The sequence below is a fragment of the Diadema antillarum genome, unplaced genomic scaffold (assembly GCF_040938485.1).
Source record: "Diadema antillarum isolate AM-2024a unplaced genomic scaffold, OU_Dant_1.0 scf00000127, whole genome shotgun sequence".
Lineage (NCBI taxonomy): Eukaryota > Metazoa > Echinodermata > Echinoidea > Diadematoida > Diadematidae > Diadema > Diadema antillarum.
The window spans coordinates 567,440-581,299 of NW_027271016.1; the positions used below are offsets into that span (position 1 = coordinate 567,440).

The 13,860-nt window shown below is 38.1% G+C and overlaps 1 protein-coding gene across 1 annotated transcript in view; it reads left to right on the top strand.

Moving 5' to 3' along the window:
- Positions 1-13,860, top strand: part of LOC139720362 (transient receptor potential cation channel subfamily M member 3-like) — an 81,554-nt gene that overhangs the window by 25,802 nt on the left and 41,892 nt on the right. Inside the window, 2 exon segments of the mRNA XM_071631729.1 lie at positions 8,290-8,461; positions 9,681-9,894. Of these exon segments, the coding sequence (XP_071487830.1) occupies positions 8,290-8,461; positions 9,681-9,894 (386 nt within the window).

Sequence of the window (13,860 nt, forward strand, 5' to 3'; positions counted from 1 at the left end):
CATTATCTTTTAATACAGATCCTACATTTGTTTAAACACGCAAATCTTTACTAAACTTTCCCTTTCTAACAGAATCAAGAAAACAAAAATGTTGCATTTACATTAAAATATTTTGCAATCGTGACTTTTCAAATGGCAGGAGTCAAAGGCTACTATATAATTGATGAAATATTTCATGAATCATTAATGGGCAAGAGAATGTTTACATCATCACCTCATTACCTTTGCATACATGTGATTATGACCAATATCTCTGGTATTTTGACAGTGTCTGTCATTTCTTTCTTTTTTTTTTTGCACCTTCACTCTTCTTTGAGTTTTATGCTTTGCTTGGTTTATTGAAAAAAATGAGCACCACCTACACTTTCCTTGTAGATCTACACTCATAGTCTATATTTTCTCCCTTTTGGGGGCAAGCTATGCTATTTCCAACTACCTTCATCCTAGAATAATGTATCCAGCTCTACAGTAATGATTATGGTGATATAAGGCATATTTCTGGTAAAGAATATAGGTGAAGATGAGTTACAAAATGGCTGATAGTGGAGCATATTTCTGAGAGAGATGCCCAGAGGCCTGGGTGGTGGAAGGTTTCTGCATTTAGCATGCCCTCTAAACCCTCTCAAACCCTCTCAAAATTAGAAGAGGAAGATAATGATGGGAAAGAACGAGAAAAAGAAGGAGGAGGAAGAGAGGGAGGAGTTTGAGGAGGAAAAAAGTGGCAGAAGATGAAGAAGGGAAGCAAATAGTAATAAAGGAGGAAAAAAGGTAATAAGAGGAAGGAGGAAGAGAAAGAAATTTGGGTTGGGTTTAGGGTAAAAAAGGTGTGAAATTAATTTATAGTAAAAAATGGGCATCATTTTGCTGGACTGTTTACATCGACTGTGCAGTTCTGAAAGTATGATAATAGTATTTCTTTACAAGTGTAGGCTATGAGAGATGTGTCTGTCTAGTGGTAACTAGAGATATACTGTGTCATATAGGTTACAGCTTGAGACGGAGACTTGAAAGATGGTTGATGGAAACCCTAGAATGCTTTACATCGAAGATGCAGAACTAGATTATTCACAGCCACCAGGGTGGCCACCAAATAATCAAAGGTAGAAATGAAGTTGAAGGTGCAATGTGAGGTACGCAGCCACACTCACACACAAAGAAAAGATGGTATTCTTCTTTTCTTCCGGTTTGACGTCATCGAGTGAGAGCGTTCACTTACCGCAGACCAGACGGCCGTTCTCCTCTGTCGGCGACACGGATGCTCTTGAATACAAATAGGTTCATTTTCCTTCAGAATGAGGACTTGAATACTGAACCTATCACATTGTACGATGTCAGGTCATAATGAAATATTTGCCTGAAAATGATATGAGGTAACTGATACTCTTGCAACCACCTGGAATATGCCTCAAAATATCCGGAGGAAAATAAAAGGGAAGAAAAGAAAGATGTCTGAGCTATTCTTCTCTGCCAAACATCTAGGGAATGCAATTCTAATTTTTTCGCAGAAATGAGGATATATGCAGCAAAGATATATTGCAGAAAGTACTTTTGGGTTTGCACGTTTATACTATCTTAGGTAAATTCTAATTAAATGACAACTTTTTAAGAACATATATATTTCAACATGCTGTGCATGAAACATTGAGTGCCTGTATGAGAGGCGTGCTTCTTTGACCAAGTTGTAGCTCAAGGGGGCAAGATGGAGCGACGATCTAATTTGACGCAGTCCTCACCTAATTTTGGGATTGCCATGGGGGCCGCGAGGCAGTCTCCAGTGTTATTGAAGAATTGAATGACCAGAGAACGGCAACAGAAAACATGGCTGATTACCACACAGGCAGCCTTAGCGACCGGGTTCAGCTTCGTCCCTACCAGAGATTCGTGGGAGTAATTCAGTCCTTGCTTTAGTTGTGCTGTATTCTTCTTCAGTTTTTTTTTTTTTTTTTTTTTTTTTTTGTGAAGGGCAAATTAGGTCAGCTTTCCAAACCATATTTATTGAGATATTGAAAGTTTACTCTAGACTGGCTGTGCTTCACATCGTGTAGAGATCTAAAACAATGCTATGACCGCAACAAAATGATCCAGATGTGCATCGAGTATGTTAATGTTATCAGGAAACAGCAAGAGGATAATATTTTACTGACAGTGATGCATTCTGTGACAAAACAGATGTGACATTGCGACTTATTTTTGACATGTTCTTGTAGTTATGGTGGTGAAACTGAAATTTGATAATTTCATATTATATCAAAAGTGATATGGGCCTTGTTTTATGAAGAGTTAAAATTGATTATAAAGTTGATTTCTATGGTAAATCTGCGGCAGCCTGTGTGGTAAGGAAATTTAAAATCAATTTTATCTTGATAAAACAGGGCCTAGATCACCTGAAGTTTGACAACTTGAATGTAGATTAAGAACATTTTGCACATGATGACGATTTTCTTCTTTTTTTGTGAAAGTCTTTATGTAGCAGGCTAATAAAGAATAGCTGTACAGTCTGTATAAAGAGATACAATACTTAATGCTTCATCAAGTTTGATTGTTTTTTTTTCTGCTATTGCTTACTCAAACACATCATTTAATATCAAACTGTTGAACAGCACTCTTGAATGCTATGTGCTTGGGTGAATAGGATATCTCAGCATGTTAAGATTTTAAACGGCTATTTTTAAACTGCTGTGCTGCTTGTGTCTGCTTCATCCCTGTCCTTGTGACGTCAAGCTTGAAGGTAAAATTGGATCATAAAGTTGGGAGAAAGTGCCCTTTAGCAACAGTTTATCCCTGCGTCACGATTGATGATGAGTTCAAATGGTAACGTGAAGACAACAGCAGCTACCTGTTCAGCAGGATGTGATGTGTTGTCACACAGTCACAAGGCTTTTATAGTCGCGTGCCACTCCTTGGTCATATGGCTATGTCTTGGCTGATAGATTGATGGCTAACTTTAATAGTCAATATTGCCATGTCAGTGGAATCAAGTGCTACTCAAAACCAAGTCATCTGGCGTCTCTTGATATTTGTGTCAAAAAGTGCAGTGAAAACACATTTTAGACAGCTTTTAGGGATGGCATAGTATTGGTTGAGATGAGGATTCAGCTTTTAATCTTTTTTTTTTGTGAGATACTTGGAAACCACTGTATGAAATATGCTTTAAAAGCATTCAATTCTAAGAGGAATTCAAATTTTACATGATGAAAATCAATTTTGAAATGACTGAGATATCCAAAAACAATGTAAGACAATGCAATCCCAATGAAAGGTGGGTTCCACTGAGGTGCACATTAAATTTACAGGCCTTACAGCATTGGTGTCATTTTTCGGGGCTCACAGTGAATTATACAAATTCTGTTCCAGAAAGTGTTTAAGATGCAGTGAAAATTGTGTTCATGAAATAAAAAAAACAAACAATAAGATATATGACGAATCTTTCAAGGTGAATTAAAAATTCATTTACATGACCCTTTTAAATGTGCGATAAAAATTCATTTCACAAATCTTTTTGATGAAAGATAGAACTTCAGTTCAGCACTTTTGCTGAAAGTTTTAGAAGTATAATAAAGACATATTGATGAAACAGACACGATTAGGTGACAGCAAAGGCAGATTTTCCTTCACAAAGAAAGTTAAAGAGCTATTTGAATAATAACTGAGCCATGATTCAGATTTGGCATTTTTTGGAAGTCATCCAAGATAGAGGAAGGGAAATCCTTTACAAAAATGACCCCCCACCTAAAAAAAAGAATGACATGTGATATATTACTGACCATAAGTACTGCACAATTAAAGAAGAGTCAGTGTCACAGTACCTGCAATAGATCTTCATGTGATGCCATGATAGGTAAGCTACCAACTTTCACATGGTCAAAAATAATATGTTTTGAAAGATATTGGTAGAATGTAAATGTCAAATGGTTAGGAGTCAATGGCACATTTTTCCCTCTATGTTCTTAACTAAATTGGAATGGAATCACTTTATTACAGTGAAAATTTGAATCATTTGAATCATGTGAATCACATTGCTGGACCTAGTCTTTATTTAAGACCCAGTTGTTAGGTTCAGTGTGGTTTTCAAAACTTCCCCAGTCAACTTGAACTACATTGTGTAAATCCAACTCTTCATTATTTGCTAGTAGGTGAAAAAAAAAGATGCTTAAAGTTGCAGGAAAATGCAAATGGTTATACAAAAGAAGAATTCTCATTATACAAGTATCTTTGATATTTTGTAAAATTGCCATCAATTTGAATAAAGAAATAGAAATCATGGCTGAGTATGATTATAGACAACCATTTCTTCCCAGTAGATGTAGATACTCAAAGATTGCATAACTGTACACATCATTTACGAACTAAATGAAAACAAATGCCGACCTCCTACCTCTCGCCCTGTTAGTGCCTTTTCTTCACCTGACGACGGACGGCTCAATTGCAGCTCAAGGGTCGTCAAAGGTGGGGTCTGTGGGTGCATAGACTAAGAGTATCCAGGTTACTCATTCCGCCTATTGTTAAGGGGAACATCACGGATCATGGTAATTGAGTCGCAGGGTATCTCTGGCTGGCTGATTATCAAAAAACACCCCTTTCCATGTCCCTTAAGGGGGCCTTGTATCTCTGCCAGCTCCTCACTCTTTGTTGATAGCATCGATCCAAAAAAAAAAAAAAAAAAGAAAAAAAAAAACTCCTGCCCCTCCCTGAACCGGGTCTATCTCCCTGAAGACCTTTTCGAAGAGGTTTTTAAGCCCTGTCATGTTTCCCTTGTTTATTCTTTTCTTCTTTCTTTTCCTTTACCTGTATGCATATTTCTTGTTTTTATTATGATTGACCCTGTCATTTGATGGCGAAGCAACAATGAAACATACTGCAACTTGATAGCTTGTGGTGATGACATGTCAACAACGTAATACTTGCGAGTGACTTTGGGTATTCTCATTTATGCATCACCAGAAATTGAAGAGGTCAGTGTGTGGCTAGCTTGCATTGTACTCAACATCAGTAATAACTGAAGACAGCAATGTAGCAAGCACTATACACAGAAAAGGGGATTCCTTGACTTTATTCCAGGCCCTGTTTTCTTGACGTCTCCTTGTTCCATTTTCCCCCCTGTGGACAGATCAAGGAGTAAGTTGAATTGAAAGCCTTGTAACTTGTATTGTGTAGATGAGAAGGTTTGGCTGATGCTGTTGAAAGCTGTAAGCACAAACTGCTGTCGCAAAGGTTTTCGTGCTTTGTGAAACTATCTGATTATTTCGGATGGAAGTATCCAGCTTGTTTCGATTAACTCCTCCAGTGCTGAGACCATCGTGTGCAGTTGGAAAGTGGGATTTGTCACAAAATGTTGTTATCAGCTCATTTAGCAGTGGCGGCTCAGAAACTTTAACAACTCGTAACATTTTGAACAGATTTCCTGATTTTCATTAGGTTTCTCTGCTGGATTCTACTAATATTGCTGCATTTATTCAAACCACATACATGCATCCATATTTGAGTTTCATACTCCTTTAGATTAAAGAGCTAACACCATTATCATGATGAAACCTCTGCTGTTTGGTATTATGGACTCAAGTTTCCCAGAGCAGTTTTATAAAACCACTGTGTACTTGATATAGACAGAGGAGGGTCTTTCTCTTCCATTCCTTTACTGTGCATTTTGTTGTTGTCCATGACCATTTCTGGCTGTTGTCTCCAGAGTCTTTTTTTTTCTGTAGAGTATTCTTATTTCTCATCATTAATATTCATAACTCCTCACCGAGTTGATAAGATCATGCATGCTTCATAACCCAGATATAGTTGGAGATGCTGTTGCATGTTTAATTTTCCATATCTCAAAACTCTGTTGACTGTTTCTTTTATTTGATGTTCAATATCCCTGAGGGTATCTTCACCAAAAATAGATTGTTATTGTGATGAATCTTGTGAGTGCCTACATGTGTATAATGCAACGGATTATGGTGTGTACATACGTTTGAGCTAAAATTGAAATGTTATGACTAACAATTAAAAGCAAAACAAAGCATTTTGTTGAGGGATGGATCTGTGAAAGCAGAAGGGACATGTCAACATCAGCCAAAGGAAGTGATTTAATGAGAATGTTTGTTGGAGGACATGAAAATTACATGTCATCTTGATCAGCAAGAAGGATGTCATGCTAAGTAGAGCAAACATTTCTTTGGGTGTGTCCCACAAACGCAATGACCTGGACACCGCATGGCAAGTTACATACGGTGTAGCTTGTATCTTCGCAGAATTTCTATAAAAGTTCGCAAGGATTTGTTTATTCATGGATATTAAATGGAATAAACATTCATGTAGCATTTGTTTGACTTCATATGCTGTTTTATGCAAGCACAAAGAATCATTGCTATTACAGCATTTTGTGATATAACAAATTCTGTCAGCTACATGTCCATTGTACATGCTGTAAGCATTACAGTACATCTTTAAAATACTACCTTCAAATCATCCTATGTTTTTTATGATTCAGGGTACAATGAGTCATGTTTTTTTTTTTCAAAGAACTTGTATAGTTCTAGGTATTTTACTTTGCCCACACAATATTCTTCCTTCATTGCAACCCATGTTTATCATTGCAGACATTTGTTGCAGAGGTTTTATTTGTATTCATCGCACAAATAGATTCCACCCTTTGCCTGTGTAAACCTCATTCCTGGTTGATTGTATCAAAAGTCTGTTAGGATTTCAGACATTTGTAGGGATTGGATTACACATTGGGCAATCATGCAGGATAATTCCATCCTTCTTGTTGTTTTGATAGGCATCATTATTTTCTTTAAAAATCTCTTCATGGCAAAGCATTCAACAACAACCACAGCATATTTGAGCTAGTCCACTCATGTACAGTAGTCATCCGTGTATTCCACATTTTACAACTGCCGGTGCCGTTAGCCTCATTCCGGTTGAGATTATTTCCTTCAATTATGGCATACTTTTATCATGCATGACTTTGTGCTTGTGACTTGTTTCAAACCATTTCTACTCTGGCATTGCTTCTCAAATGAATGTTGTTTATGATATTTTCAGTATGTGTACTCTGGGTATTGTCTGCAACATGTTTGTGTACCTTGCCAGTGGCATTTTCAGTTGTTAGTTTTGAAAGTGGTAATTGAATACATCTCAAAATATTGCATACCGGTACTTTGTTGTTATGTACACGAACCAACTGTACAATCATCAGTGAGGGTAATGACTAACAGATTAAAATCTGCAAAAGATTTGTGTCTGAAATTCATGCTTTTTATCATTATAATCTGTACTTTTGTATTGAAAGCCTTTAACAACTCTGTGAGTTCTTTATGGTTGTAAACATGGTCATGATATACAATAGATTTCAAGTTTGAACATTGATTAAATGTGCCATGCAAGATCAGCCCTGAAGAGGAAGTATACCTCTGAATATTTGGAAATTTGTACCTGAAGATTCACTTAGCATTTAACATTAACTCCGACCCCCTCCCTTGCCACTCCCCCCTCTCCCCCTCCCTCATAAGAAGTAGAGCGTGCAACTTACTCTTGTCAAGCTATTATTATAGAATACTCTGCCATATTTTCTTTTCTTACCTAAGTTATTTAGTGAAGATGACAGGCATTTCCGCTGCAGCCTCACCTTCGTAGAGATTAAGGAGTCAATTAAAATCACAAACAGGCCGACATGCCATCTCAAAAATATTACATCATTTCTGCAAAGGTGTGCCAATTCTGACAATGATGGTTTCTTGGCAAACATTCTTGGTAATTTAAGTCTTCATGTGTGGTACCACGGAGATCTGTAGCTATGGGTCATTTAATTTGATGTAATGACTTTCTTGTCTGACAAGGCCAGGCTACAGCTTGAAGAAAAAAAAATTACTATTAATACGAGAAGACTAATTAAAATTTTGGGGGTGAAATGATGTTCTTTCATAATAACATGCAATGTCAGCTGTAAGATAGTTTAAAGGACATATACTCTCAGATCATCAAGTAGTGTTTATAGAACTCTTGTTTTTAATTCTTGGTATATGTAATTGTTGTATTTGTTTATTTCTTAAGAAATTGCATTTGGTCTTTTTTTTTTTTTTTTTTTGAAGCATCGCAGGATTTCTACCATCTGGAAACAGGTTTGTGGTATTCAACCACAGGTTCTACTGGACTTGTGCGTTTGTTGATATAAACGTTAGAAGGACACCACGTATTCAAGTTCTGATTTTTAGCTTCATCAAGTATTCTCCGCATCATCACTTAATTGCCCCTCTCCATCTGCTTCTTCCCCCTCCCTGTCCTCTGCATTCCTCACAGATGCGGATGCGGGCGCAGCCTCGCCTTCCACCGCCAGCTCACCCAGACGTCGCACCTGCGAGCCTCTTCCGGCGCCCTCCTCTGGAATTCCAAGAGCCACACGGTCTCTCTGGCAACGGATGCCTACGGACTGCTAGAGTTCCAGGGTGCTGGCCATGGCAACAAAGCAAAGGTAGGTTTAAAAGGTCCAATTTGGTACAAATTAATGTAATGGTAGGTAACTGCATCCACTCATGAGTTGTAATGCGATTAATTATCTGCTAGATTGTGAATGAAATACCCTGGTACTGTAAATTCATATTAAGGAGGATGAATGTGGCCAGTTACGCGGTACTCGGGTTTTTCAATCTCTTGAACACTACTTCATATGTTTTATAGAATTTGCAAGTTATGTTTTGCAGTTCCAGCAACTGCTGCTAGAAAAAAAAATCAATTATTATAAGCTTGTGGCAGCCTTATTTGCCTACTGTCATGGCATACCTGATATGCAAGTATTGTAACATTTTCATGTGAGTGTGTAGTGGTTTTTCTCTTGTTAGCACTAGCAGTTCCAATCAGGAAATGCTTTTCATGATAAGTGCTTTTAAAATGAAGGACATTAAATGAAGATGATGAGGTAACTATCATTTTTTTAGCTCATCATTCCTGTGGCAAGGTCTCAGTTTGCTTGAAGTGAAAGGAAATAAGAAAGTATGAGGTCGAAAATTCATGATTAACAAAACAAACTGCTGCAATTACTTGATATATATAGAAATTGTGACTGTTGACTGTACACATTTTATAAAGCTTTTCTTTACAGACACTTTTTTTCCCATGTCTGATTTGTGATGTAACAATATGTAATAACACATTAAAAAAGATTGTCGATTCTTGGTCTAAACATGCAGTTCAGCTACCACATTTATACCATTTGTAACATAAGCCCAGTAAATACTAAAATTGATTCTTGAATCTAGTACAGGAATGGCAACCATTTTTTTTTTTTTTGAAAGGCCTATGGCTGTTACAGTACAATCAGTTGCATGTGGAAGTGATTAGTTGATAGCATTGACAGTAAAATGAATGACTGAGTGCACACATGCAACTAATTTTTGAGTGCACACAGAAAAGGTATGCTTATTGTGAAGTCAGAGCCATGCAATGGAACAAAAACTATGAAGTAGCTAACTTGAACATGGGAGTCATTGTAAATTGATGACATCAGCCGTGCAATATCCATTTTTGGTTGAACAAAATTGCACGGCTCAACAGCGGCAGCATACAGTGCTGGTACTTTTAACTGCATATCACGTTACGGGCAGTCAACCAATCAGTATCTTCTCTGAAATTGTATATTAAACATCAACTATTCTTTTGCTCACTTTTCTTGAATGCACCATGTGTGCACACAGTACATCAGGCTTGCCGACGACACGCCCCCAGACATGGTGCTGCAGCTGCTGAAGAAGCACTGGAACCTGGGCCTGCCCAACCTGCTCATCTCGATGAGGGGCGGCCTCCAGGACTTTGCCATCCAGCCCAAGCTGAAGAGAGTGCTGTGCAAGGGGCTGGGCAAAGCAGCCAGGACCACGGGGGCTTGGATCGTGACTGGTGGCACCAACACAGGTTGGTCTAACTTTGCGGAAACTCTGTCTTACATATCAGCACACACAGGACTACTTCATAGTCTGTCTTACGTTTCAATACACACAAGACTACTGTACAGTCTCTTGTATTGTATTCAATACACATGCTACCTCTTTACAACATGATGAATAGATATTATGGTAGGTACTAGGTATCGAAATTAAGGTAGTGCAGATTTATTCAAAGAAATGTACACATCTGTATATCCCATGAATTGTGTGCATACATGTGATTTGCTACATTACACTTACACTGTAATGTTTAACATTTACGTGTATGCTCAAATTACAGATAAAAATAATGAAGAAAAAAACAAAACAAATAGATAAATGGATATTAACAGATGAAACCAATTTGATCGTACATACCCTCCAACCTACAAATACCTACCTACTGTACAGGGACATACATAAATATATGCACATGTTGTAATGAGAGATCTGAATGATGCATTATATATCTTGGCCTTTAATTGCAGAAGTCTAATACATGATATACTGATGCTATAGGTTTGAAGGGTGACAGTTGTTTAAAAAATAGACTTAGAACATGAGCCAGGGTAGAAGGAAACATTCAATACCCATTGTAGGTGCTATCTGTATATTAGGGGTTTTTTTCTGAGGGAAAAAAAAATAATCACACACAAAAAAATGCCCCTGCAAAGCTGTGACTCCAGGGAGCAAGCACCTGCATATTTCTTAATTATCTGTATCACTAAAATGCTTGGGATACGCTGACAGGCCATAAAAAGTTTTTAACCCATTGAGGATGAGTCCCGAGTATACTCAGGAAGGTGACTATGGGAAATGGGTGTTGTGGCAAAGTCAGTCCGTCCGCAACGTATATGGGTTAAATTGCTTTCATCTGATTGACTGTCGTTAAAAAGTTTGAGTCTAATTTGACATGATATATTCCACTGGCACCTACAGTCTTTGCATAAATCTCACTGGCTAAAGCAATGTAATGCTACTCAATAACAAGCATTTTTGGATGCCCAAGTTTAGTCACTTATTCTTGTATCCCTTTGTTAGTCAAACCCTTTGATTTTCATTGGAACCTGGAATGCATTGCCAACTCTTGTGATCTGTGAGCTTTAAATTATTAAAATGAATCTCTATTTTTGTTGTTTTCCTGCGGTCGGCCCTTTTTCAGTACCGGTATTACAAATGCTGCAGAAGTACGCAGACATATGACACAGTCATATAGCAGTGGGAAAAATTGAGACATATAAAGAGAGATAGAAGGACAGAAAAAGAGCAATCTATAAGGAAAGCTCAAGAGCAAATTTGTCAAAGAGACATATTCCCCAAGTGGTGAGGTTGAAAGAAGTTGAGCCATTTGAACTGAGCTAAGCATCATGGGATCAAGGGATTGTCTGCAAAGCATTTGTTCTGTGTGAGTGGCTGCAGTTGATCTAACAGTGGTCAAGAGTTGTCGGAATCTAGGCAAAGAAAGTATCCCATGTAATCAACACTCGTGTGTTTGTCCAACAAAGTGCAGTGTGTGAGTCAGCCTTTAATTAGACTTTCCATGCCACAAAATTTTTATGACTATGTTGAATGATTAATGCTTTCCATCAAGGACATATCCATAAAATATTTAAAAGTTTCTTCTTCGTAAGAAACTTCAAGGCAGTGTAAGAGTGGTCTTTGCATAATTATGTAAACTTCAGGAGCTTTTTTTGTTGTTGTTGTTTGACACATAGATGCACGGACGGTGTCATCGATGTGAGGATATTCTTAGAGGAAGTGATCTCCGAACGTGACTTGCGTCATAAGGTGTATGTGTCTGTGTGTGTGTGTCCTTGGGGGGAACACATGCCGCTTGGTAATTCTATAACACAGTCACCCCTTTTTGGATTACGAATGTCTGGGCAATTGTTGCCCAAAATGGCTCGTTGTGCTTTGGGAATCAGGGGGACCGTGTGTGTACGCAAATTGAACGTTTGATCACCCGGTCGAAGGGGTTTGATTCATCTTCTGACGTAGTTTTTGTGTTTTTTCCTCTTCCCTTGTTGCACTTCTTCACGGAGGATGTGACGTCATATACACCTCTTGGGCTGACTCAAGGAAATGCTTTAACGCTAAGCCATGCCAATTGCTCCAAAACTTTATCAAGACTTCCTCTCAAACTGCTTCTGAGCTGAAACCCCTGATCCTTCATCTCCTTTAAAGAGGTTATATCCCGGCGGGAACAAATCCCTTTTTCCTCTAAATTGGACCTCAAATTAATTCACTCCATGTTACCGAAGCCATGTCTATTGCTTTGTGGCGTTCATGAAGCTTAGACTGTTGTTTGTGGTGTTGATTTAAATTCCGGTGTAGCTTTGATATTTTGGGTGTTACTGTGAACAACACCACTGAGCTTTTCCTTCTCAAACATGTGAAATGATACATCATGAGGCATATAACACAGTTAACTGTAAGGACAAAAACAAGACAAGCATATACTTTGTATCTAGCGATTTATCTAACCATCTACCTATCAATCCATCGCTTTATCCATCCATCTGTATACTCTAAATGTTAAATTTTGATGGCCTAATTGCCAGTTGCATCATGTTATTAAGAAAAATAGAAAAGGAGAAAAATAATCACAGTAGATTTTCATAACATATCCGTAAGATGATGTGCACAATGCCTGGAGTAAGATCTTTATTCGTTTTCAAATTTGTTGATTCAAGCATCAAATATAGTGGAAATTTTGTGGTACTTTCTGTTCTCATTTTCAAGTAAATTTTCAGTTCAACTTTCAGTTAAGAACACAAAGTGTAAATAAGCAAAAATGAGTGATGATGTTGTTCACAATCATCATCGTCGTCATTATCATCATCATCAACATTGTCGTCGTTATCGTAATCAACATTATCATCATTTTTGTAAAGGAAAGCACAAGGAATATCACTGCCAGACTCCAGATTTCAATTTCTAGATAAATTACCCAAATCATAAAATGAGTCAAGCAATCTTATCTCTACCCTTTTCTCCCACCCCTTCCTCTCAACCCCCTTCTTATATTCTAATCTTTTAAACAATAGTTTAGATGTGGCTGATGGCTCATGGTAAAGTCATCCCATTGTATCATTATGACACATTTTCAATTATTTGCATGTATTACATGAACAATGGCTGACAGTGCAACAATTCAGCTCATGATTTCGAATGAAACACGTCTCCCTAAGGCAGTCAAAGTAATGTTCTCATCAACAAAGAGATACATGCAAATCACGTAAACACTGACACCTCCTCCCTCCCATCCCCTCCCCCCACTCTGGTGGAAAGATTTGTCTTGCTCTTTAGTTCATCAACTTATAATCCATAGTGACTGCGGCTGATGATCTCACCTGGTGTATGTAACGTGGGGACTTTGGTGGCATTGTAATTAGACACATGAGACAAGTCATGACGTTATGTTTGTACGCCCCTTTTTCCGCAGAGAGGTCTTAGGGATGACACAAGAGAATGAGAAGTTGAGGGAGAGAGAAACAATAGACAGACAGACATGCATACAGACAGACAATGGACTTTAACCTGTTGACGTTCTGCTCTAGATATTAAATACTTATGGAGAGGGAGTGAAAAAGGAGGCAGTTGAGATAAAGAGACAGACGGACTGATAGACGGGCAGACGTACAAGTATGTACAAAACTGTGGAAAACTGTTAAAGAGGGGGACCGTCTCATGAGGGGGTACTGTATCTCCACCGACTGCTCCGCAAAAACTGATGATAAATCATCCACAAGAAGCCGCAAGATAACGTTCAGTCAGGCGTTCTACCGAGGCCTATTTAACCCCTTTAACACCATCCTATTCCCCCGGCGGCAGTCACATGTGGCCTCCTCAGGAGGAGGACAAAATATTCAAAATTTAAGACGGCAGACACGAACGGGAGAACTATTTATAGGAACCGCATCTCTCTTGGTTGTCCACATAATCCCTTGAGGAA